Below are 27,800 nucleotides of genomic sequence, written 5' to 3' on the forward strand. Positions count from 1 at the left end.
ACCACGGCATGTGCCAGTGATGATGTCTATGAAGTCTGTTGGGGATTGGGGCGGTTGATTCAGACCAAGAGGGTTTTTTGTCAATTTTATGCAAAATAATTCATAGTTGAAAATAAATCTGCAGAGGAGAACTTAAAATTGTTTTCAAAAATCTCTACATGTGTGCATCCTGTTTCCATGTTTTTTCAGGCAGTGAGGAACACTTTCCGAAAGCACGGCTTAATACTCTTTATGTTAAATTGTCATCTGAGACCGGAGAGTACAGCTGCAGGTCTAGTGTTGCCCCACGATGGCTGGGGATGTCTGACAGGACAGAAACCCACCCAGCATTGATTACCAGCTAATTATAGGCTAAGGAAGTGGCAGCTTGTTTGTTTCTGGGTTGCTGAGGAATACATTTGCACTTCACCAAGAGTTCATGAGCTATCGAGTGCGAATTCCGCTGAGCACTAAGTGTTATCCTTCCTATCTCACTCTCTATCTGGAGCTCGCAGGATCTCTCCGTTCTTTTTTCCTCACTTAATTCCACCACCCTCTGTTTTCACAGCCTCGGTGGGTGGTGCCTCCTGAAGCCCTCTTTCACACCCCGTGCAGAGATTTGAATAAACATATGTTGCGTTAATTATGAACCAGTGCCGTGGTGCGCCTGCGACAGGAAGGCGTTCTTCAGGAGCCACTTTGGAGAGTCTGAGCTCCAGCTAAGATGGTCTAATGAGAAACGTTTACATGGTGATTATGAGGGACGTCCTCACTTCTGCTTCTCGCAGCTCCCAAACACCTGCTCCACAGCGCTGCCTCACACACACCCCCACACCCAGGCTTTATCACATTTTTACCAGGTCCTTTAATAAACTTGTCAATGCTTCAGCACTTGTGTAGCAGAAGAAATAAATCTCGTATAAAGCCTTATAACATATATGTTGCACAATGATGAGTTTACGGGGTAAGAAGTCTGTTACCATAAAAATACATATTACTTCCTAATGGTACTTCAAATGTAAAGAGTCAGAAAGCATGAGAAGGGAGTAAACATTAGATGAAAGGAAGTACTGGGTACGTTCCCTCCTCCTCTAAAATGCCCAGTTGTTTCTTCTTCTGTACTTACTTTTATGTGGCAGCGTGATTTCACTGGTTCCTGATACATACAACAAAATTACACACAGCAAATCCCAGGATGAATTGTGTTACCAAATGTTCCCAGTATGTGCTGATGTGGTCCTGCCGATCCAGTCCATATTTTCAATGATTAAAAACTCTCTAAATAATGTATTGATGTCATTGAGGCTGAATTTTAAGAGGGATATAAAAAATGGAAGGAAATGTACTCCCCCTAATACTGTGGTCATCTGAATTACAGTCTTTTCAAGTACCGTCTCTGTAATGCAGATTATACAGTATACCTGAAGGTAGTGTTTCTCCATCTGGGGGTCACAGCTCTCCAAGGGATCCAAGGATAAATCTGACACAAATTCTGCTTATGTTTCTATGTTCTTTTTGTCTTGTGAAATCCTGTCTGAAGACCTCACATGCTTGTGTCCTAGTTCTATAGTTTTCAAGGTTTGCAGCGACTTCTTCATTATCAGAAGTTTTATTATGATATCAGGACTGATGAGTCATTTTCCCTCTGTTAAGTAAGTGATAAATCTCTCCTGTGTCTCCATGTGATGATAATGTCATATTTTTTAATTACTCTGCTTGTCACAAGCACCAAACCAAACCAGTTCCACTGAAATGAATGCCACGGCTCAGCCTGTACATTGGGTTTGATTTGTGAACTCTGTGTCAGGCGTGTCATGCCCACCCACATCGACGCAATGTCAAGACGTAGATATTTATGGCCGGGGAGTTATGCACCCAACAGGCACTGTCTACTTAAAACATGAGCGAGGAGGAGAAGAGAAAAAAAGACACTGCAGAAATTATCACTTTGAAGCTACAAGGAGCTTTCAATTAAAAGGTACTTGTGGCTCTAACAGAGTTAATAGGAAGTGCAAGTATCTATGACTTTGACATGGGTGAACGTGGTGAACGTTGTGGTCATGAGTCAGAGCAACATATAGCCTCCTCAGGTTTCAAATGGGGGGTTGGTGGGTCTTTCCAGTGCAGATTCAGCGGGAACAAGTTGTAAACTAACTGGTGTCAACCTGAAAACTTCAGACCTGCTTCAAGGGTCAAGTCTCATCCAAAGACATCTAAAGGAGAAAGATTGTCCCAAGAAAAACTAGAGCATCAGTCGTCCAAGAAAATGCTCCAAAATGACACATGCTTAAGCAGAAGTGAGAAAGACTTCTGGTGGCTGCAGCAGAGCGAGGGAGGAAGCAGTGTGATGGTGTAGAGCCATAATGTCCGCAGAAGGAGGAAGCCAGGGTGGATGGAGGGGTCAGTAAAACTTTGAACAGTGCTCCGTTTTTACCGTGACCACGGTCGTTTTCCCCGACGTTAACAAAGTCTTTGTTGTTATGGTGAACTTGTTGGCAAAGCGCCCAGCAGCCGCAGAGCAACATTATCATTCATTTGGAGTCGTGTTTCTGGCCACTCTGTGAATGTACACTCACCAAACACTTTACTATAAACACCATATTAACACTGGGTAGTTCCTCTCTTTGCTCTTAAACAGCCTCGGTTCTTCGTGTCGTTGATTCCGCAAGATGTTGGAATCTTTCCTTTGAGATTCTGCTCCATGCTGACATGACTGTATCACATCATTTCTGCAGATTTGATATCTCCACATTCATGCTGCCAATCTCCTGCTCTACCACAGCTCAAAGGTGTTCTGATGGATTCAGATGTGAAGACTGGGGAGGCCACTGAAGTCCATGACACCAGTTTGAGACATCCTTTGCTTTGTGACATGGTGCCTTATCATGCTTAGAAGTTGCCATTAGAAGACGGTAAACTGTGGCCATAAAGGGATGAATATGGTCAGCAGCAATACTTTGACAGGCTGGGGCATTCAAACCGTGATTGATCGGTATCAGTGTCAAAAACGAACCAAGAAAACATTTCATAACATTTAAGCAATCCAAAAAAAACGTTGCCTGTGAACCTAATCCAGACCGTAATTATGTTTGTCACGATGGTGTCACTGGGAAAACAGTTTAGTAGTAACTAAATATAATTTCTAGAAGGGCAGGGTTTACGTAGAGAAGGACATGAGACGATGAAATGTACAGCGAGGTCAGCAGTGAACACTTTTAGACAGTCTCAGTTGTGCACACAGAAAGCGGCAGAAGTAGCGTGAGGAATGCAAAAGGTTCAGAGGGGAGGCCGGAGCGTCTTCACCACAAGGGACTCTCAACGCTTTAGCGGAGACTGATGGGTAGAGCTGGTGTTTAAACACTGCAGCAGGCTGTAGAGGTGATTGGCTGATGAGTCGCAGGTGCTAAGGTGAATTGGCGGGAGCCGAGACCAGGAAGTCACACCCAGCAGAGACACACACACACACACACACACACACACACACACACACACACACAGGCAGGGAAAAAAGACAAAACCAGGAACGGACAAACACACAAGGGAGTGAGGGAGAGTGCCTTGCTGTGTCTCAATTCACGTACTTCCATACTTACACTTGCTATTTTGATCGCACAAGTGCGTTCACATCGACAAGTATGGCAACATGCAGTGCACTATAAGTACCCGGGTGGTGCACTCAAAACGGTCGAAAAATTGAGTGTAAAGCGATGGACGCTTCTCATCCTTAGCGGTCCCCATCTTAGCTACGTAGCGGAAGGGGAGGGACCACCAACGTATTTTCAAACTTGTTAAAACGGCGACCAAGCAAGGAGGACAGCTTGTCGGGGCCGGTGGCGGTGTAATCTACATGTCGCATGAAACTGGGGGCAAACACAAGAAAGTAAAACATTCATTTTCAAGTGAGCAAAGCAGACTCTGATTCAAGATAACACTACCCAGTCGAAATTCACACACTGCATCATGCGAGTGTACTGACTGAGGTATCCAATTTGAGACACAGCACATGTCTAACCCCTAACACTGCATCCGATGCATACTGAGGCCTTTAATGTCAGGCCAGGAATCCAAAGTGTCATTAACGACAGACTGAATACAACCAGGCTGTTTTACAGGTTTCAGTTTTATTTTCAGCCAGTTAATAATTTCATGGTGTCATTCCCACAATCTAAAAATCACCGCCACCTCTTCCCCTTGTACAAAATATCATCTGTTTTAATGGAGCGTCGCGGTGATACTGTTAATGAAGACATGTTAAGACATCTGCTGATGTGCCCGTCTATCACGTCTAAATCTGTCGGCCCACAGAAGCCGTGTAGAAGCCGACCGCACTTGTTTTAACTACATTCTTTTACAACCATCAAGGTTTTAAATCAGTGTCCAGTTGCAGGGCAGCTCCACCTCTCATGTGTACAAGGATGAGGGATATTATAATTCACTATTTATAACCCCCGCTCACCCGGATTGACTTGTGTACAATACAGGCAGCGGCAGAGGTTTGATTCTTGAGAAATCAGGAGGAAAATTTGATTTGTTTCGAGATTTTTAAAAAAATGCATTATCCTGTTCAGAATACCTGCATCCGGCTTCATGTCTGTGCACATGAGAGCCACCTGACCTGCTAGCAACACTTCCAGGAGAAAATGAAAGCTGATTGTGCTTCACAAGGTGATGGCCTGGGGGCTCTTGCCGGAAGCAGGTAGAACAGAGAAGAGGAAGTGGTGAATCCAGCCCCGGAGGTGGGTGGAGAGGGGAGTGGAGGGGGGTCGAGGGGGTTGGGGTGGACACGCCTGGTTGGCCGTGGCGGCTGTAGTGTCGCTCACACTGTGGCCCCTCTCGCCACCCGTGTCAACACTGATGACTTCAGCGTGTGCCCTTGCGAGCTCACCTTGCTAGAAGAGACGCAGGAAGTGGGATTAGAGCAGTGACAGTGTGGAGGGGGGATAACTGTGTCATACCTGCACTGGAGGGGGTTTCATCTATTAATGTGTGCGCGTTCACATGCACATGCAGCTGCTAATACCTCGGGGTTATCTGTTTCATCTGTGTTTATGGAGCAGATCCCCTGTCCAGGTTGGCTGACCAGTGACCGGCCACGTCCAAAGAAGCCACTGGAAGGTCTCAAAGAGCAGAGAGGATGCTGCTTCACTGTTTCACTGAACCACTTTCTCTTTCATCCGGATGATGTGTGATTGGTTGTAACCTGTATGACATCACAAAGACATGCTTTGACAATCACAGTAGATGTTTGTGAAAGTTCATTTTGCATATTTGACTGGTCCCGAAACCTTACCTGACGCTTTCTGCCACCACAAATGAAAACTTCTTTCATCCAAAGTAAGTTCTGTATCAAGTTTACACATTTATTCCTTCTCAGTCCAACATTCAGGAGCATTTAAAGATGCTAATAAACATGCTAATAAACATGCTTGTGGTGACTAACATGGTTTGTGCTGGGAGTAACATCATCTGGGTCTCATCGTGTCTATTCTGAGTGTGGGACATGAAAAGTTTGTTCTCCAGTGCTGACACATTTGGGACAGGTCCTGACTTCTCAGAAAGAAACATCTACTTCAACTAAATCAACATATTCTGTACGTGGCCAAAATGCATTTCATTTCATTAGTATTAATGTATTAACACCACATGCTGGCATGAATATCCTCATTTGGGTGTTCATAACAAATAAAAAGCCAGACATACAGTCATAGTTATTGTCAATGTGAATTTCATGAAGGGTCACGTCCTGACCCAAAGCACTTTAATTTGAAAATTCACTTAAAAAGAAAAAAAAGTTTTTCTCTCCTAAAAAATACATGTACAAATGGCATTTCTTTTATTTTGCATGAATTTCCATTTTATGACTCCACACGCGTATAACAGCAATAACTGAAATACCTTATTAATGTAGACATGTAACCCTTACCCCTACACACGCAGCCACTGGCTTTGTTCCTCCTGCAGAGGAGTATTAAAACTGAAAAAACTTTTTTGAGGTGTTTCTGAGGTGTTTCATGATTCAAATGGAAAATGAAAATTAAATCTGGTTGATGATTCAACCTCTCAACTCATTTATGGTAAGAAAGGACCACAAAAGTGAAGTGGCGCTTCACAGAATTAGGTATGGTTTACTTCAATTATGATAAATCACAGCTTTGTGAATTTAGACAAAGCTTCCTCTCAAATCGGCCAATAAGATAAAGAGAAGTGATTTGAAGGGGAAAAAAAACAAACTAATAATCCGAATTAATCTTCTTCAATATTTGATTTAAAGATAAAACAGGTCGGAAAAATGTGGGAATATTTAAGCTATAAACCACACTGCAGTTTATTTTGCTGTTTAATTATAAAGTGAATTTAATGTGTAAGACACTGTATGAATAACTGGTGCTGTAGTTAAATTATTCAACTAAATAATTATGTTTTAGTTTTAATTCTGTTAGTCTTTAGTTTCGGCTGTAAAAAACAACATCATAGTAGGCTATAATTAATTATTCATTAACCTTTAACTAAATATCTTAAATATCCTGTGATGGAACTTTGTGCCGTTCAAGTGCCGAGTCATTTTTTATTTCCTGTGACGTTATTTTTAAACATTCCTACTTATCGATATCTTAAAATTCATTCAAATATCTATTAAATCAACTGCAGCCCTTTTGTTCTTGAAGGGCAGTGTGTGTGTGTGTGTGTGTGTGCGTGTGTGTTGTGTAATTTATGTTACTCTGTGATGATGGCGACGCCTCTTTCATATCTGGAGCCTATCACGTCCCCCCTGCGCGTCAGACACACCTCCAAAATATGACCACTTACTAAATGTATATATCATAGGTTAGAGAAGTCAGCCCGAGTCTGAGTCACTGGTAGAGACTCAACACGTCAAAAAAAGACAAGACAATCATCTACTCGGGCAATAAAGAAAGTTTAAAGAGACATAGTCCATTGAGTCTTTATATTAAATGAGTTTTTATATTTGAATGTTGAGGCTCTGAACGAGCGAGACGCCACATCTTAAAGTTAGTGGCATGTCAGAGCGCTGTCAGTCATAGGTGAGGATAACAGTCCAGACTGTGTTGTTTTGTGATTTTTTTTTTTTTTTTTTATTGTACATGCTCTTATTTGACGGGACACAAGAGCGGAGACTTATGACATTACTCACAGACCGGGAGCGGGGCTGCAAATGGGCGGCATAGGTGGCAATCTCTACCTCAGCATGTTGAATGGGGCTGAAACGCAAACTTTCGGAAAGAACACCGACATCAGCAGTCACCTCCACCGCGGCGGCAAGGATCTAGCCGAGATTAAAATGGGGATTCAGGACGCGAGGTTTTACTACCCGGACTCGGTTCAAAGCGGCCAGGACGCTCTGGCTCTGCCGTACCACTCGGAGCAGGCGGTGGGAGCGTACGGAGCGCAGTCCAGCAGGTTTTACGCACAGACCCTCAGCAGCTGCCCGTACGGCGGCGTGCGGTCGCCGCCGAGAAGCGGAGCCGGGCAGGGTTACATCCCGACGGCAGGAGACGGCTTTCCTACGGGCGGTAAAGACGTGTACTCCCCGTCTCCGGAGAATTACCCAGCGAGCTTTCAGCACGGTTACCAGCGGCCACCTCTCTACCCTCTACCTGGGCTACAGGTGAGCGGGAAGACTCAGGCTCTGCTCAATAACTACCCGCTATGGGCCAAGTTCCACAAGTTCCAAACCGAGATGATAATCACCAAACAGGGGAGGTAAGTCCGACAGATAACTCCAGAGTTTCTCTCTTATTTTTCCACACCAGTAAAAGTGCAGACTGAGCTGGTTCTCCACCAGTATGGCCTGATTTTGGCTGAGAAAAGGCAGAGCAAATTACGCACCGCTGTCCTTTTGGTTTTACACACTTTCTAATTTAGGCTACCAGTCTGACAAACAACCGCCAACATCACAGCAACTCCTTACAATTTAACTCAAAATTCATTTTTTTAAAAGAATGAAATAACATTTTATATCCTTGTCATGCTTCTTATGGGGATCACTGTATACAGGTCACAGGTTACTGATGTTCTGGCTCCTGTTTACTACGGAAATCTGCAGGTATCACCAACACATCACTAGTCAGGTGACGAGGGTGATGGCAGCTTTGAGTTTTTAGTCGACAGAGGGATAAAAATGACCTGTGACCCTCATGTTTAGCACATTAAAGTGGAGTTTACACTTTATTTTTGCGCAAAACTGCTCAGAGCTGAGTCATGAGGAATTCAATTAACAAGAAACTTTACAGAACCATTTACAGAAGTTAATCAAAACATGTCCGAATAGAATAAGAACAATAAAAACAAGCGTATTTTATGTAATTAATTTTATTGTAAACCGCATATTTGCTTTTCCAAACTTTCTTTCTTTAAAAATTTGACCAGATCGAAATTCGCTTTGGGCAGAACTTGCGCAGGAGCCAGAGAAATGAAGATGGAGACAACATCAGTCACAGTTTGAGATGCTGGGAAACACTTTGACACCTGTGCTTGACCTTTATAATCACTGAGGTCCCTTCACTTTAACACAGCAGCAGATGAACGCCAAAAAAGGAGGCTAATCAATGACATTTTCTCTCTTTGCAGAGACAAAACGCATATTGTTTTACTTTCTATTCCCACTGGAAGCAGCGGTTCGCTACACCTTTGACTTTTCGTCAAAATAGGCTACTAGAAAAAAAAAAGGCGTGATTTAATAAATGAGAATAAAATCTCATCAGTGACAAACTTATCTCTGACTGAAAGTATTTTTAAATGAAGAGGTGATAAAGCGATAAACTGACTTTTTGATAATTGAACCTCAGCGCTGTATCGCACTGAGTCGGCGGCTTTGGAAACTATGATAGCGAAACTGAGATAGGCCATAAAATGATAATAAGAAGAATAAAAAATATAGTTATAGTAAGTAAAAGTGTGGCAGAGGCAGGTCTCAGCAGAGCAAGGAGCTCCACGCCTGAAATGGATGGATGTGTGTGTGTGTGTGTGTGTGTCGGGGGAGGGGGGGGGGGGGGGGGGGGGGGTTAGATGGGTCACCGAGCATTAAGACTCAGCCATCACGTCGATGAGGATTAATTCACTAATACGCCACACTCGTGTTTGACAGAAGGTTTGAGGCCGCGGGTTTCTCATGGCGCAGATCTGTGCACAGAAAACAAGTGCGCTGTCACACAAGAGGACACTGATATTTCCACTGACTTCACTCGGCTTGTCAGCTGAGGACCACATTTTTCATTAAAGTGACTTGAGTCAAAACAAAGATAAATATAATTAGAAATAATTTCGAAACTGTTTTTTTAAATACATTTTTTGTTGGGTTTTTTTTCGTTTTTAAAACCTGGAAGATTCTCAGTTTAACAAGAATTTCAATTTGCCAGCTGCAGGTTCCAGTCTTACTAAATATTCCCCTTTGACCTGCATGGTTTTCTTTACTTTCTGGTTGACTACTGGAGCTACACCTGCCGTCAGGGTTATTCTCACTGCACTTAAATTACATTTTTTTGAAGTTAGAAATGCTTTAAAGTAGCTTCTTGAGATTTTTCTATTTACCTTGAACAAAAAAAAATGCAGGGTTCTTATTGCTCCATTGTTGCATTAAGCACATTTGAAGGTGTGCATGGATTTTGTGAAGTTTTAGCAAAAGCAGAGAGTTTCAGGTAGTTTGTGTTGCAAATTTGTATTTTATTGTTTTGTTTTTTTTTGTAATTTGTGTGTGTGTGTGTGTGTGTGTGTGTGTGTGTGTGTGTGTGTGTGTGTGTGTGTGTGTGTCTTCTGCCATTTGACATAACCAGTCCTGGCAGATTGCTCTGTAGAAACACACACTGTGATCAAGCTGCCATGTAATTAAAATATTTGATATAATTTTATTTTTACCTGCCTTCAAACCAAAGACAGGGCAACACACGAAAGCACACACTTTCTAGACTTTTTGTGCACAGCTGTGTAAATACTACCCACAATAATAACATGATCGGTGAAATGGGCGCGGAGGTGTTATCCTTCCACTTGCAACAAAAAAGCAAATTTTCTTGTTGCGCAAAAACCACAAACCTCATATTACGAAAATTTCAAATCCTCCCGATGAAAATGTTTTTTCTCGCTTTTATCTCAGGTCCCTCCCTGACCTGCAGAGCTGCAATCACCCAGCACAATAAGCCATGAAGAAGGTGTATAATGACGGAGGCCTGTTTTTGCAACATAACAAAAACTCCCTGCGAGATTTTTGGAGGAGTTGAGAAAAAGAAAAAGATGGTTTTTCAATATCAGAGGCGAAATCCTTCTTAAATTTTCATCCTGGGTTCAGGCTCCCACTGTAATTTTACAGTGTTTTTTTTTTTTGAGAGAATTCTGAGGGTCTGCAATGTTCATCAAAACCCTGGTTTCTACAGGAGAAAGGGTGAAAGAAGCTGCAGAGTAGAGTAGAGAGCAGGGTCAAACACCACTGAGCCTTTAGATGGCCACGCTGAGAAGCTGAGGCATCTTTGAAGTTCAGGAAGTCAGAGACGAGATTCTCTTTTTCTTTCTGCTTTCTTCAGCCTGCACTAGATGTTGGCTGCACAGCCCGACAGATCTCTCAGAAGTTTTGCTCATGTACCAAACCTGGGCTTTGAAATCTGTAGACATTTTCATGGGTCTGTGGCAAAGAGAGAAGAGGAGGGGGGCCCGAATTCATCTGCACTTCTCATGAGCCAAATTCAGATCACCACACTCGTTGATGCCATTTCAGGCCCTGCACGGTCTGCGTTTTGACTCACACATTAAGGCAGAGTTCATCGAGGCTGAAACGCGGCATCATTCATGTCGTCCAACAAATCAATGAAAATAAAAAACAGAAGATGGCTTTTTAGCTGCAAAATAATGGGATTTTCTAGTTTAGTAATAATGATAAAAAAAAAAAAAAGTAAAAAAAAAAAAATGAAATGACTAAAACTGAAAAGAGAGAGAGAAGGTTTTTTTTTTCCTTTTTCATTTGTCTGACCAATGTGCTGATCCCACACCTTGGGAGTGCTGGGGTGAGTGAGATAATGAGTCCACACATGAGTCAAGAGGAGAAACTTTTCCCTGCGGTGGTTTTCAAGAAGCACTTTCTTTAAAGGGACTTTTTTCTGGAAAATTTAAAATCAAATATAGATTACAAAAAAGACGTATTATCAACCTGTAATCTGCTCGTGATTGAAACAGCAATTCAAACTGTTTTGAGAGATTGAAAGATAAACAATAACCCACAGATCGTGCTACAGAAGCTCTGTTTGACCGTACAGTACGTGATCTAGGAAGGAGATAGGACTGACTGAGTTCTTACCATACAAATCACCTTTCAGGGAAATAGAGCAGAGCTCGACTTCAGAGTCAGAGGAATCATGCTCATGTGCTCTCTCTGCTCCACTGAGTCCAAACTGTGACATGTATCAGTCTGATGTCTGGCAGTTTTTTACAGAGGAAATATTCTTTCATTTATTTGGGTCCCAAGAATAGAAGGTACTTGCAACAAAGTACAGTGATGAGTAGGTGAAGGGCAAGTTTCCTCACCACAAAAAAAAAAAAAAAAAAACAGAATTAATATCACACATATCTACATATACTGCACATAATCAAAATTGAATATAGTGGGGGTTGTTTTCCAATGGAGTGCAGCTGCTCGATCAAATACAAAGTGAAACATTCTTTACATTTATAAACTCAATGAATAATCAAGCTTCTTTCCAAAGTAGGTTTCGCATAATTTGTAAATTATCACTTCACATCACCAAGGAAATAAGAGTGGGTGTCTTCTCTATGGTGCCTGCTAAAGAGATTTCAATACAGTAATGCCATACATGTCAGTAATCATCACATCAAAAAACAATATGCATTACAAGATGCTGTTTTTAGGAATGTTTGGGAGTCTTGTGCATTAACTCTCTCTCTCTCTCTCTTTCTCTCTCTCTCTATCTGAAAGCAGAAGTGGGACTATTTCAAGGTTTTGGCACTATGACTTGTCACTTCCTGTTCAGCTGTTTATGTGTGCATATGCAGCTTTTCGCAGAAACATCTACTGCCAATATTTTTCAGACAGCTAAACAAGCACTTCCTCTTACCATGTTATCACCTCTACTAATAACTCAGCGGTGAACTCCACCACTCTGAGCCACAGGCATTTTCCTTCTGCCCCCGACAATTTTAGTTTTCATTGGTGTCGCTCTGTATTCGGTTTTCGAGAGAGTTAATTAAAACCTTGAGGGATGAGAGGACTGAAAAATAGTTTATCAGCACAAGATTATTTATTTATACATTTATTTTTTTTAATTACTGGCAACAAAAAACTAACAATAAGTTGATCTAACTAACAAGTGTGTGTATCCAAAGCCTCATATATCTCATTCCTCTGAGCCATAGAGCTCCATTGTTGTTTAAAAACACATCACTGCTGCACTGGGTGACATGTTCCTACATTAACATGAACACACACCCTGTAGTTTATTTTGACTGTGTGTGGGACTCACACACGCCGTCTTGCTGCCAGAAAGCGCTCACTAGAGCACCAAATGTGTATTAATCCACACAGCTGAAGTAAAAGTCATCAAATGCACTGTTTACTTCAGTTTGCTTAAAACTACCGTCCCCACCTGTTTTAGTTCATTTGAGTCTTTAAAAAAAAAATTTTTTATTTATGACCTATTTTGAAGATTTATACCCTCACTATAGGAACAAATGTCGTCAAGGTGTCATAGACAGTCAGTTAAGTCCTGGTTTTGGTGTTTTTATAGGATTGGATGATGCTAAAAAACAATACAGAATAACACCAGCCTTATCCTTTATGAGGCATGAAGCATGAAACAGTATCAGATGAAATTTCAACATCTCTAGTGGCTGAATTTCTCTAAAATAAGTCAACACAGATACAAGAGTGCCTGCGTGTTGAAGAGTGCTTGTGTCCGGCAGCAGCTGTAGACTGGCATGTTTTCGTCACAGATGATCAAGCGTACACACGGTGACAAAAACTGGACCTGAACTCCTGTCCGGATGAATCAGCGGGTGCGCTCATGTAGAAAAGTCTTCTCCCTGGTGAATATCCAGTTCCTTTCCTCCTCTCGAGCCTCTGCCTTGCATCCCCAGGACAAACCCTCCACCCCTCCCTCCCCTCACTCCACCCTCTGCTCTTTCCTTTTCCCCTTTCTCTAACCTCCGTTTCCCCCCCGCGGTTTCCCCTCCCGCGCCCTCTGTCTACCCAAACCCAACCCCCCTCCTCTTCCTCTCTCCCCAACATTCACTCAGTTTATTTTGATTTTTTTTTTTTTTTTTTTTAAATGTCACCACCACCGGTACTGTCTCTGTATTACTGGTTGGTTCACCAAACTCGTCTGTTTCTATGGTGTTTTGTCTGAAAAGAAGACTACAGTTATGAGTATTCATGTGCGTATATACCTGGATTGGGCTGAGGGAGCGCCAGCCATTTGTCGTTACTGTCAAGTTTCCATTGAATCAGAGTGGCACACTGGCAGGTTGGTTAGGGAGTCTGTCCGCTAGCTGCAGAGCTGCCGGTTTGATTCCCACTGGTGTCCAAGCAACTCCACGTATCTGTGTTCCAGCCTGCTGTAAAATCATCTGCTAAGAAACAGCAAACACTTCAGTCTTCCTCATGATTTTAACTGTCACATAAAAATAAAATAATGTATGTGTCACACTGTAGTCAGAAACTGCACCACGCCACCGCCACCACCACCACTGTCATGCTATCATGTGTTTTGGGTTTTTCAGCTTCTCTCGTTGAACTCTGTACATAAAAACCTAAATGCCGCCCCCACATGCAAATACCCCTCTGTGTTGTGTTTTCTATGGTTTCCCCCTTTGCCAAGTACTGATTTCCTATAAAAGCTCTAGTATAAGTGAATTGACAATATCAGTGGAGCAAAAACGATAACTACTCATCTACTTTCTAGATTTATCTCGCACAGTGTAGGTGGGTTCAGCCATTGCTGAACAGCCAAGTTTCTGTTTTCACTTGTATTAAACGCTGCAGCGGAAGAAGAGCCATGTCACCTGTTCTTTGCAAGCCACTAAAGAGCTGCTGCCACGATTGTGTTTCACCCAGAACTATGATTGATTGTTAAACTGGACTCGCCGTGTAGCCAGAAAGACCCAACTGGGACCAGTCAGGGAAGGGTTTTGTCTTACCAGTGAAGGGTAAGGAAGAGCGTGTGTGTCTGTGTGTGTGTGTGTGTGCTCAGTTCAGAAAAATAGAGAGCCATCATTAAAAGACTATATTTGTGAATATGTTGAGCTTTTTGAGGAGCCTGCATCACACAAATTCAAGCATATCCATATCTAATCCAATACAGCAAACAACAAGGCCTTAATATAGGGAGGGTAAAGATTTTTGACAGTGTTTTTAATTTATAGCTTTGTTAATATGAGGACATAGATGAGTAGTGTCAGCTCGAGTCTTGTTTCATTATCAATAGGTAGTGATTTAAAAGAAAAAAATACAAATCATTTTCCAAAAAACAACTGCGCCCTTTATTTATTAATCACACGTTACTCAAATAGTAGGAAATGATGCATTGGGGAGTATTTTCAGCTGCAGATTAATATACATGCAGGAAAGTGTGTGTGAGACTGAGTCAAAATAAACTGCAATGTGTGTGTTCATTGTAATGACGGAACGTGTCATTTTGGACGAGCTCGGTAGCACAGAGGGAACATATGAGGTGTTGGATACACACATGATACTTGGTTTATGATTTGTTGATAATAAGGCAAATATAGAGAATTACCAGCCTTTAATTGGCGTCTAAACAAAAGGCACAGTATGAGAACTTTACCTACACAAAATTAAAATGGAAAAATTATGAGTGACATCAGCATATATGTACTTAAAGAATAAGCAGGCCACACACACACACACACACACACACACACACACACACACACACACACACACACACACACACACACACAAGCACTCTTCAATGAGGACGGGCCCTCCAGTTGTCCCACCAGTCTGCTGACAGTAGCCTCCAATGCACTCACTTGTTTTTACACCACTAAACGACCAAGTAGCCGCAGGGAGGACTAACTGAATTTAAATGAGATAACAGTTGTGGTAGTTTAAGCCTAAACAGCACTTTTATTCTTGTTCTCTAAAAATGCAAAGGACCAACGTATCACTATGTGATCGAAGGTTGTTTTGTACCAAGACAAAAGCGAGTTAGTGAATTTACAGCAGTAATTGATCTTATCTTATAGTTTCCACCTACACTAAAATGTTTTAGAAAAGAAATAGCAGTGCATTTCTGATAAGGAAGTTTCTTTTTTTTTCCTTTTTATATGCACGCTTACAATGACTAATTTAAGCCATGCACCGTATAGAACAAAGCAACTCTATACTTCTTATCTCTTTCACTCCATTTGCATTGAAACTTGACAGTTGCAGGCAAAAAAAAAAAACAAAGTTGTGCTGCAAAAGTGCTACACCCAGGATATACAGTTTAAGATAAAACTCAATCAAAGGGATGGGATGGGATGGGATGGGGGAGGGAGTATTTGCTCCATAGCCTCAGGTGCTGTTAGCCAGTGTAAAACAGCTGGGCCAAAATGTCAAACATGTTGCCCTGATTTATTAACACCAACTACACTCCAGTGACCTCATATAGACCGAGACTGCAGCGCTGTGAGTGGTGCATTACTTGGCCAGTCAGACATTGTACTTCTCCTTTAATGAAATAACTTTGCAGAGACTATGAGATGAGTAGATAAATATCACGACCATACCTGCCAAAATAAATGTGTTTCTCTGTAGCGTCCACACTACTCTGGAGTTTTCCAGCCATTAAAACGCAAACGCCTGGAAAAGCTGCTGGCCTCGTTTTACTTTGAAAACTGATGTGGTGTGTCTTATCAGCCTCATGGTGAAAGCAACCTGGATAACTAATTACAAGCGTTACTCACCTTGTTGTCTTTGCTAAATTCTGCATTTTAACGCTACAACTGCCTTCGCTGTTCCTGTATCGTAGTATTTTCAGCAAGTAACCAACTGCGGTGTAGACAGTTCGCTTCCTGTTTACACCGGCACGTGAATGGTCACGTGTTATGCGTAAAATAAGAGCCCACGTAGGAAAATATGGATAATACATACAAATAAAATAAATAACAGAAAGTAAAATAAATGCAACATATAAATAAGAAATGAAACAAAAATAGTAAAAAAAAACAAAAAAAACAACTTTCCTTTACAGTTTTAAAATGAAAAACGTAGCAGTTTGGACGTAGCGTTAGCTTAGCTAAAAGACTGGGCGTAGAGGGAAACAGCTAGCTCACCCTAAACTTGTTGTTTGTACATTTTAGTGTTTGTACATGTTAATTAATGAGCATTAGTGTTACTGTTTTGTGGACTTGACTCTGAAACATTCCAACAACTATTACGTTGATTGTTTCTTGCTTTGTGTGCTCTATAATGTAAAATGATTACTACTCTGCAGGGTTGGTAACAGAGGCTGGAAGTGCTCCTCTGTCAGCACTAAATGCACTTAGTGTATAAATAACTATGCAACAGTAGCATGTCACAAATGTCCATCTGTCATGGTGTGTTTGGGTTAGGGTTTTGTGTATTCAGCGTCCATGTCTCATATTTGTGTGTCTCTTTTTCTCTCGGTTTAACCCAGCCTCTCCCTCTCCTTCACTGGGCCATGGTGCCCAGGGAAAACATTGACCTCCTGGTTACCCCGTCTCACTGAAGCCCTCTGCGATCAAAATGAGTTCAATATGAAAAGCTCCTGCAATCATGAGCAGCTTCTGGAGCATCTTTTATTAACAGCAGCATTAAATATTCACTTACAGTAGGCCTCCCCAACTTCCCCCACCCCCCTTTACTCTGGTTCCTCATCTTGTGAATAAACAGAAAGAGTCTGGTTGTCATGAGGTCCAAACGAGAATCACCTCCCTGCTTTACAACATGCATCATTGTCCTTAAATAGCCTATCACTTATTATATCTTCATTCACAGCAGAGCCATTAGTTGTACAAATGAGGACAAATGGCACAAATGGAACTTAATCATTTAAAAGGGAGCATTGTGATAAACATGTCACACTAGGTTTTGTCACTGTCATTGCTTTGCCTTTAATTTGCAGAATTTGAAAGTGTGAATTTCTTTCATCCTTCCCTGTCTTTCAAGACCCTGTGTTCATTAAAAATACTTTACGCAAAGAAAATACTGCACAGTCTCAGCACAGTTGAAGTCGTACATGCATTTTAAATCCCAAAGAATGCACGCATACTTTGAGAAGTGTTTTTTCTTCAGGTACTTACGTATTTTTTAATTCAAACCAATTGTACTACATTTAACAACTGTCAACTTTCATGATCTTTTTTGAAGGGAACACAAAAACCATTTGCAAAAGGTGTATTAGAATTTCATGTAAATTTTAGCCAGTGGTGGAATGTAACTGCATACATTTACCGAAGCTCTTATGGTACTTTAAGTGTATTTTGATGCAAATACTTACGCATGACTCTTAGTATTGCTACTTTTACTAAAGTAAAAGGTCCGTAAACTTCTTCTGGCATCTATATTCTCAAAAATTATAGACATATGTGTACAAAAGTATAAATAAATATCCCCAAAACCACTAAATCTGACCAGCAGTGAATGTTTTTTTCTTTGTGTGTTTATGCAGGAGGATGTTCCCCTTTCTGAGCTTCAACATCAGTGTCCTGGAGCCGTCTGCCCACTATAACGTCTACGTGGACGTGGTTCTGGCAGATCAACACCACTGGAGATACCAGGGCGGCAAGTGGGTCCAGTGTGGGAAGGCAGAAGGTAACATGCCAGGTACGTTTAACTCAATAAAATTCACAGTCACTTAGTCTTAATGACAATAATGATGCTGAAATGTGCTGTGTCTATCTGATAACCAAAAATGATTCAGGCTTTTTGTTGCGAAAGCTTCCATAAACATGATTTCCTTAGAAAGCAGACATTCATTATTGAATCAGATAATGAAAAGACAGATTAGAGAGCAAATAAAAAAGTTCTCTGACTCACTGACAACAAATGTTTTTCCTCTCTAATCGTTTTAGTGTTGTGAAATTTGGAGTAATGAGCTCAGCTGTTTGAAGGTTAAAACATCACATCGATTGCAGGAAACATGCTTATTCTTCAATCTCTTTTCAGAGCACTTCGCCCAAACATTATAATTTTGTGTTCAATTACCCCCAGTGGCTGTAAATGAAAAAAAGAAAATCATCATGTTTCTTTCTGTGGCTTCCAAAAGCCAATTCTCACACAAAGTTAATGATGTGAGACCAGCTGATGAACTGAAAATCCTGGTCAGTCAGTGAGCTGGGTCCTCAGCTCAGTGCATGCAAAATGGAAGATGGTGAGGAAGTGGTTGATTTAGCAATATTGTAGCAAACCTACATGCATACAGTAGGGAAACCAAGATGTGCATCATGATGCACAAGTATTCTGAGAGGTTTCTGCGGACTATCTGATATTTGCTTTTGCTGTTATTTGAGTAAGCAGCTTTGTTGTACATTCTGCTGGGAGGATAAATGAGAAATGATGAACCTTTGAAAATCTGATCAAGAGAATTATCTATAAAATTAGAGCTAGATTTATTTTAGTTGTAAGATACCTGCTCTCAACCGTTATGCAACTTGCATCCATCAGCAAAAAAGATTGGGAGTTGGCCCTTTTTAATTTTAATTTCAGCATTTTATACTTTATGGTGCAGTGCAAATTAAATGCATTTTCACATTTTAACATGTCAGTTTTTCTTGATCAAGTTTCAACCACGCTGTCCAGAAAAAAAACAAATACAGTTTTGCTGATTTTTTCAGATAGACTTAAAGTTTAACTCTTTACGGGGTGGAAAAAGTCTCTTATTTGTTGAGTTAAATAAACCATTTAAAATTAAATTAAATTATCTCAAACGTAAATTGTCACAAAGTTTTTTTATCACATGAAAAGTTTGAAGGACAATATTAGTATTTTTGGGATCATCAAAGGGCACTGAACTCATCTTTCTAGTAGTTACATAACTTTGGACATGAACAAAAATTGCGAGTATGGTTGGTCACGTTTCCTTCGCAGCATGAGGTGTACAGAAGTGTCTTGTTATTACATAGAAGTGATCTAATTAGTCATCAAATTCATGCTTCTTCCCAGTATCTTGTCTCAATCTCCCATTTCTGCTTCATCTCTAAAGACTCATCAACAGAGCATTTGATTTAGACCTTACAGTTCTCTGAGAAACATGGATTTGCTTCTTACCTCTGTCTCCATCCATGCCTCATACTCCCTGTGCCCTCTTCTTCCTTTCATTCATTCATTCATTATTTCTTCCTGTTCACACCTCAGAAAAAAAGCAATAGCAAGTCAACCAAGATGACATTTTGTGTGTGATTGATGATAGACAAACCACAATTATATAAATGAGAGAAAGTGCAAGGTGTTGTCACACATGTGCCAGGTGTTGCAGAAAGGTGACTATTGATGTGCTACAGTTGTGGAAACTGTGGTGAAACAGTTTTACTCAATTAGATTTAATAGTGCACTTATGTGGTGTGCTCATATAAGGTTAGCAGGTCATTGTGGTGAATGCTGTGAAATTTCATGGCGCTGAGATTCTATCCTGCAATAAGAATGTATGAAACATAGAAGGGATGGAAAGAATATCACCTTTGTCTGCAGAAACTTTAAACTAAATGTATGTTTTTTAAGGTAAAATATGGTGGGAATGTGGTACTTACATCTCACTCCTTAAACTGAATCAACCACATAAAAGTGATGAATTTTTTTCACATATTGGCAGTAAATCACACCCACAGCTACCCCAGCTATTCATTTGGCATGTTCAGTTTTCTGAAATAAATACATTGTACAGTCCATAGTGGTTGCACCATGAGGAGTTAGTTTCAGAAAATTCCTATATTTGATATTCATTATTAATAATTTAGGAATCAATTCAGATTTATTCCATCTCAAACATCACCATGGTTTCAGGTTGTATGTATATTGGCATTATATGGCTGATGCTGGGATTTCTGCTTGTTAAAGTGACATAATGTGTAAAATATAATGTTTCTTTTTTAGATGTGACGGGTCATATTTAACTCTAAATATAATTTAGAAGCCGGTGGAGTCACAGTTGTATGTGTGGCTCATGATTTGCTTTTACGTCCGCAGGGAACAGGATGTACATGCACCCAGACTCTCCCAACACAGGAGCTCACTGGATGAGACAAGAGGTGTCGTTCAGCAAACTCAAGCTCACCAACAACAAGGGCAGCACCAACAATGTGGCACAGGTACTGTCCTTTCCTGCCTTTTTTGTCTCTAATATCTCCATCAGTGCCTGTCTCACTGTATGTAAAGTACATGTTCTGCATCTAGTGGCTGAACCAGTTTATTCTTTATTATTTTAACAAAAGACAGGCATCATATTAATTTTGCAGGTTAAAAAAGATACTGATTCAATTAATTATCTAATGACAAAAACACCGCTTTCAATATTTTGATATAACTGTAACACGAACAGCCACATGGCCTATCCGTGTTGTAAAAGAGAAGTTCATTTTCTGCATCATGCAATATCAAAATGAACCACATTATGGGATGTGACAGTGCAAAAGTGCTCTAAGATGCTTGTATCTGCAACACCCATCCATCCTTACATTTCCCCTCTGACTCTCTACTGTTTTCTATCAAATAAAAGTAAAAAATACCTCAACTACCCGTCCCTCTCCGCTCCAGATGATAGTGCTCCAGTCGCTCCACAAGTACCAGCCTCGTCTCCACATCGTGGAGGTGAAGGAGGACGGCTCGGAGGACCCCTTCCTCTCATCCAAAGCTCAGACCTTTGTCTTCCCGGAGACTCAGTTCATCGCCGTCACCGCCTATCAGAACGCAGATGTAAGTCGCCTCAATCACAAGAAAGTATGGTCAAGATCAGCCCAGTTTTCTCATTTGACTTGTCATTTTGGACAATTGTTATATAACCATAGCAACGCCTGTTATACCTTCTGTCAAAACATCTACATAAGAGTCAGAGTTCAATGATTTATGTCAGAGCCGTGTTTCAGATAGAAGCTCCGGTTTATGCATGCATGCATCAAAAATGCACAACACTAATTAACATTACTATAACCTGCTGTAAGTGTTAGCACGTACTATTACCACACAGTGGCTAGGTTCAACTGAGAGTCACCTCAGCTGACCTGAGTACTGTAGCTCTGCCCCCGCCTCCTAGTATGTGCTATATATCTTTAACAGCTGTTCAGATACATTGTGTGAGAGCTGCTGTGCGCCAAGGAAAGACACACTCACCCTGTTGTCTTTGGTGTTTATTGCATCACTACATGTGTATGTGTGGTGTGCCCACTCCTTCCTCCAACAACAAGAAAAAAAACTGCATGTTGTCCTCATTAATTATTAGTCAGCGACCTCTTCTTTTTCTGCTCTCTTGTTGCTTGTGTAGTTGTTCACTCCTTCTCTTTTTCCTATGCCTACATTCTCTCATTGCCCTCCTCCTATTCCCTACACAGATCACTCAGCTGAAAATAGACCATAACCCCTTCGCTAAAGGTTTCCGTGACAATTATGACACGTAAGTAATTTAAAAAAAACTGTTTGTAAAGAGAGAACTCTCCTTTCAGAGAAGATATCTTTATGTAAACCTTAAAACTGTTCACCATAAATAGTGAGGCTGGTAGTTAAATACCCTGAATGCTCATATCACCCCTGTAATATTAGAGTAGATGCAATTACAGCTGTGCTCAAGTATGCTGCAATGACAGGGTGTGGGGGGCTGTGAGATGTTTGATAGATAGTTTGAGGTTTGGGCAGGAAATAACACCTTCTTTTTTTCCTTTTCTTCTCACACTCTCTTCTCTTCCCCTCCTCCTACCTAGGCTGTACGCTCCTCCCGACTCTGATCGCCTCACACCCTCCCCCACAGAGAGCCAGCAGCTGCTGCCAGGGAGCTGCTACCCTCAAGGCTACCTCTCTGAGCAGTACATGAGCCCCCTGCCCCAGAGCCGCTTCTACAGCCGTGAGCCTATTGGCATGGGCCAGCAGCACAAAGACCCGGCCTCAAGCTCCAGCCCTCACAGCCGCTGGTACCTGTCGCCTCAGCAGGGTGTGGCCCCCAACCGGCTTGACTTCACTTCCTCCTATGAGGGGGACTTCTCTGGAAATGGCTTCTACAAGCCTTTCCCCTTGCAGACATCCGCTCACCATGCTCTCAGCTACTACCCAGACCATCCTTTTGCATCTACTAGTGTGTCTGTATCAGGAGCCACCTCAGCAGGCTGGAGCACCAGCCGGCCCACCCCTCAGTACCTTAGTCACCCCAGTAAACCCGGCCCAAGTCTGGGCTGGTTCAGACCCATATCATCTTCTTCCTCCTCCTCATCTTCTTCCACGTCACCTGGCAACCCCAGGCTGCACCCTCCCTCGCTCCTCGAGCCTCTGCAGCCGCCCCTGCTGCAGGAAAAGCCCAAAGACAGTGTGGGAGTGGTGGGAGAGGACCCCTGGCTCGAAACTCCGGCTGTGAAATCAGCAGACTCTGCAGACTCAGGCCTGTTTGAGGGCAGCGTGGGCGACAACAAGAAGAGGAGAGTGTCACCCTACACGTCCAGCACTGAAAACTCCCCACCTCCGCGAAGTGGAGACGTCTGCGAGAAGGACAGCAACAGCAATGCAGACTACTATGGCTACTACACCCACTGAAGACCTCACACGTCACCAGGTCGCCACAGTCTCTCCCAGCATCCTCTCCCACACCGCCCTCATGGACACGCGTCGGTCTGTCCAGTCAGGTTCAGGTGCTGAAGATAAATACCAGAACCGCGCAACAGAACATGCAACCTCATCTACTGCCACATCACCAGAGTCCACACAGTGTGGCCAGCCTCTCTATAAAGTTCCCTATTCAAAGTGTCAAATGATTACAGGAGGAACTTCCAAGGTTACTGTTAAACTCAGTGTTGAACAGGAGTGGATTTGACTGGTACACTGCCCTAGAGTCACATAAACACCAAACAGACATACAGACCTGTGACTTAAGCCTTTGAAACATCTGGAGGAAAAAAAAACAACAACAAAAAAAACATCTGCATATCTGCTTGCTGACAGACGCCTGCAGGGATTGTCTGTTCTTTATGCATCAAACACTCTCTCCGTCTCCTTTGCTCTGTCTTGTCTCCGCCTGTCTCTTCCTTCTCACACTCAGCAATTCACACCTACTCTAAATATGATCACGTTCATTTCCCCCCTGATCAATGTGAAGCAGAATTAACATATAACTCGCTGCAGCCTCCTCCCCTAATCCGACCCAAGTCGTTTACCGCAGCTCCCACTAGTGGCGGCTCCGTGCAGAGTGTCTGCGTCAACTCATGTCAGGGGGGTTAAGAGAGCTTAGCAAGCACATGCTCTGAAGTAAGGCCGCTAATCTGCCTCAACCCTGCGAGGACAATCTTTTTGTGTGTATTTCTGTGTGTGTGTGTGTGTGTGTGTGTGTCTGTGTGTGTGGTGCTGTTAAGTAAATCAGCAAACACTTGCAGAAGGTACAACTGGAGGCAATCACGGTTTCTATGAATCACTGATGTGGGATTATAGTTTAGTTTACATTTACAGCAACACACTGCCACACTGTCTGGTTGCAGTGTCATGTGATTAAATCCAAACACTGGTTAATATGATAAAATCAAAAGGTTTCAGTTGCTCATGATCGATTCATGACTGAGCCAAACCTCACTTACAGATGTTTAAAGAGGAGGTTTTTTTCGTTTAATCGATTAGATAATTGATTATCGATCTATTTTGAGAATCAAATAATTGTTTTGATAATTTTTAAGTTGATTCTAGCCTCTCACATGTGAGGATTTGCCACTTTTCTTTGTTTTACATGATAGTAAACTGAGCATCTTTGGGTTTTGTGCGGTTGGTCAAACAAAAAGAGACATTTGAAGACATCACCTTGGGCCATTATAAGTTATAGGCTATTGATTATAATTATAACAACTTTCTCTATATTCAGACATTTCATAGACAAAAGCAGAACATTAAATTAGCAGATTAATTGATTATGAAAATAATCTTAAATTGCTCAATAAGAAAAATTCTCAACACAAGATCCAACTTAGTTGTTTCCAAAGTTTTCAGGCGCATCTCATGGCCTTCTTCATTGAATGGAGTTGCCTAGTTGTAATGGAGATTATCAGGTGACTGAAATGTGGAACTTCAGTCACAAGTGTTCAAAGATGGTTTCTGGCATCAGTAAACTGACTCCTGGTTGATGACATTTGACCTGCTGTGACTGGTTTTGGTCTGGGGTTGCCCCTTTTCTGGGCTTCATTCAGCGTCTTATCCAGGGTTTAACAGATGTAGAGTAGGCACATCTACACCACAAAATTACAAATTTTGATGTGAACTAATAGTGAAAAAACACATACACAAAAAACAGATGTGTGACGTGTGTGAAAATGCTTCTATTTTAAGGCGTAGCTCAACTTCTCCTTGTGCATCAGCTTTAAGGTCATTTAAAGACATGGATGAACAGATGCAGTAAGGTTGAGCTGCTTGCTACCCGTCGTAAAAAACAAGGCCAGCTCCACACTTCCTGCGTTGATAGAGTGAAAAAAGCCTCATTATAGCAAAGGCTCAGCCCTCTCCTACAATCAGTCGATTTGAAAACGCTTCTGTCACCACACCATGTAATAAAGCCCAGGATCAATAAGAGCATTGATAATGGCGTAACTGGAAAACAGTATTGGCAGAGGGAAGTGTGACAGCTTAAAACACAAACACAATCTCCACCAGTGTACATGAACAAAACGTGGTCCACAGTACAGTAATATAACAATATCATCTATAAATTTATAAAAATTATCCATTTTGAGGCTCATGGAAAAACAAAGTAGTAGGACTAATGATACTCCCTAATCCTGTATCTGTTCCCCATACAGTTCCCTTACAGGAGCAGAGCAACAGTGCTAAAAGTGGGTCATTCAGTACAGCCACATAAACCTGCAGGTAAACAGACAAGGCACTGTCACCCTCAGACCACCATGAACAGGAAGCACAAAGTGACCAGACAGACACTCTGAACCCCCCCCCCACCACCACCACCACCGCCACCACCACCAGTCCGTTGACCTATCATGTGGTGACACTGGTTGACAGAGAGGCCCGGCTCCCGGCCTGGTGACAGAAATGAAGAGTGAGGCTGCAGTCGGTGCTGATCAGAGATCTGCTCCTCATTCCTCACCAGGTGTGCTAATGGCCTCAGACAACACTGGGGGCGACAGACAGGCACTCAGTCAGACAAGATGGAGCAGGGTTACTGAAGTCTTTTTACTGGGAGAGATGAAATTACTTGCTTTTTTTATGAGCTGATGAAAACAGTCTATGCTGTATATACTGTTGTATATTTACAATGCTCTGATTTCTAAGATAGGAGAACAACCAGGCAAAAAAAAATCATTTAGATTCTGCTTAAGGAAATATTTTTATTAATTAATTAATATTTGCTTCTGTCTTGCTGATTGATACACTAAAAATGGAGCTAGAGCCAGAAGCTGCTTAGCTTAGCTTAGTTTAGCTTAGTATAAAGCCTGGAAACAGGGGGAAAAAGTTAGCCTAGCTCATTCACCAAGAAATAATCTGGCACAGGACCCTTCATAAAAACGTAAATTGTCAGTTTTCCTTAAATTAAACAAAACAAGATATAATTTCAATCAGTGAGCTTTAAAGGTGTTTCTAGTGTAGACTGGTGTTTCCAGTCTTTATGCTAACCTAGGTTAAGCTAACTCTTACTGTAGCTTCATCTTTTCCATACAGACATGAGTGTTATCAGTCAATAAGCGTATTTTCCAAAAATGTTAAACAATTTCTTCACATTAGTAGAAAAACAGTAAAATAAAAAACTTGATCGAATGATCGAAGCACATGCCACCATGCATTTTGTACATAAATGTGGAAATATAACTAACTGCTTTAGCTGCCATTGAGGACACTGAGGTCGTGTCATCTGGCTTTATTTCAGTCAATTATTTTGTGGGTATTTTACTGGCTGATTCCGGTATTTTAAGACTCAACATATTTGAATTTGATGAGATTTAAACCAGCAAAAATTGAACTAATTGAGGAGTTCCCATCCTGGCAGAGCAGAGAGGTCTTTGAACCAGCATTTGGACCTTTATGTTGGGAGCTGAATTTATAAAATATGAATTAGACAATTTTACCTTTTGTTTTTGGTGTCTGGTCACTTTTCCAAAAGGATGTAGGGTTGTTTTATGGGGGATTTATTTCTATATATTTCTAAAATCCTGGCTACTGTTTGCCTTATTTCACATGTCAACACTCTCAGTTAAAGACTTTTAGCTCTTTTCTGAGCTGAGCTGATTTAATACAAGTGTTGTATAAAACACTTACACTGGATCTACTGGAAGTTAAATATAATTACAAGATATAAGATAGACAAAAATCTCTCTTCTGCAGCACTTGGTCTTAACGGCGATGTTGATGCAAAAAGGACAAACTGTGTGACAGTTCAGTCCTTTAAATGAGCATTTAAATAATGAAGTTAAATGATAATGAAGTGATTTTATGCTGAAAAGAGAATGGATATATTGTATGATGAAAAATATGATGTATGACGTGTGTTGCTTGTGTAACATTTCCGAAAGTTGTACCATTTAATGTTTATGTTGACATCTGTCACGGAAAGATGATGATGATTCTTAATGTACCTTAAGGAAGGTGTACAATGGACAATTCTTGTTTCAAGTGCAATTAATAGAAAGAAAATTAGTTTAGAATTGAAGATGACATTTTAAAAAAAACAAAACAATGAGCACTGGCCTGTGGACAATGTCAGTTATTTATTCTATGTGCTGTGGTTTGTTGCGTGGTACTCTCAGTGACCCTGCACCTACACAAGTGCAAGATCTCACATCAAACAGCAGCAGAGAAAAAAGCTTTCACACGCCTCAGGAACGACCCCTGCTGGATATCTCAGCTATCACAATCAACTTCAGCCAATGAACCACAAACCCTTGGCGTCACCTCCATTTCCCATGAGTCCGTGTTTCCCTTGAACACACATCTCTGTTGGCAGGAGACGAAGACTGTGCGTGGGAGCTGTCTTTCCACAGATTTTACTGTATAGTATAGAAATAGAGGAGTGAAGAAGGGAGAGCGGTCAAGGCAGAGCAACAAGCATGTTATTTTTTTTTTTTTGTGTGTGTGTGATCCATGTGCACTGTCTTTGTCAAGGGAGCAATAATCCTCCTTTGACTCTTTCATTGAGAGCTTATAAATTCAGAAACAAATAAGAGATGAAGAGTTCTGAGGGGGAAACTGTTATTTATTAAAGGTGGCTTAATTGTGTAATGTACTGTTGTTTTTTTATTCATGAAATTAAAGCTTACACATGACGAATCTCGACTGTTTTGATGTGTTTTATGTAGGAAGGTATGTTCATTTTTCATGTGCATGTATAATAAATGAATTTCCACTCAAAAATAAAAACACAGTTGTGATGTTGACAGTTTAATGTACTGTATAAATACAGTATTTTCATGTTTCCAACCAGCTGGATATTCTTTTCACTATTAATGACATAAAAATACAATATAATATATTTTCTCTTCTTTTTAAATGATTAATGAGTGTTTCCAGTAATTGTTATTTTTAAATAGTTACATGTTCAAAAAGAAACAAATTAAAAAAATTAAAACAGTAGATCTATGTTTGCAATGACAGAAGTATTTAGACAGATACTGTCTTAAATGTTTTCCTCCTTTCGGTCGCTGATGACGACGGCGATCATCTTCAA

At 41.2% G+C, this 27,800-nt stretch overlaps 1 protein-coding gene and 1 long non-coding RNA gene across 2 annotated transcripts; one reads left to right on the forward strand and one right to left on the reverse strand.

Annotated features, from left to right (window-relative positions):
* Positions 1-4,094: 4,094 nt before the first annotated feature.
* Positions 4,095-6,492, reverse strand: LOC147819099 (uncharacterized). The gene is made up of 3 exons (XR_015437275.1): positions 5,270-6,492; positions 5,000-5,179; positions 4,095-4,868 (listed from the first exon to the last, which is right to left on the reverse strand). It is a non-coding gene; the product is annotated as an uncharacterized LOC147819099 (long non-coding RNA).
* Positions 6,493-6,832: 340 nt separating this feature from the next.
* Positions 6,833-27,403, forward strand: tbx21 (T-box transcription factor 21). Its single transcript, XM_023406817.2, has 6 exons — positions 6,833-7,701; positions 17,634-17,788; positions 20,147-20,268; positions 20,714-20,872; positions 21,505-21,566; positions 21,871-27,403. Exons 1-6 carry the CDS (start codon positions 7,154-7,156, stop codon positions 22,688-22,690), a joined length of 1,866 nt encoding a protein of 621 aa, XP_023262585.1. The 5' UTR covers positions 6,833-7,153; the 3' UTR covers positions 22,691-27,403.
* The last annotated feature ends 397 nt before the right edge of the window (positions 27,404-27,800 follow it).

Source organism: Seriola lalandi, unplaced genomic scaffold (genome assembly GCF_002814215.2).
Source record: "Seriola lalandi dorsalis isolate HSWRI2012SDOR001 ecotype SW California unplaced genomic scaffold, Sedor1 jcf7180002054317, whole genome shotgun sequence".
Classification (NCBI taxonomy): Eukaryota; Metazoa; Chordata; class Actinopteri; order Carangiformes; family Carangidae; genus Seriola; species Seriola lalandi.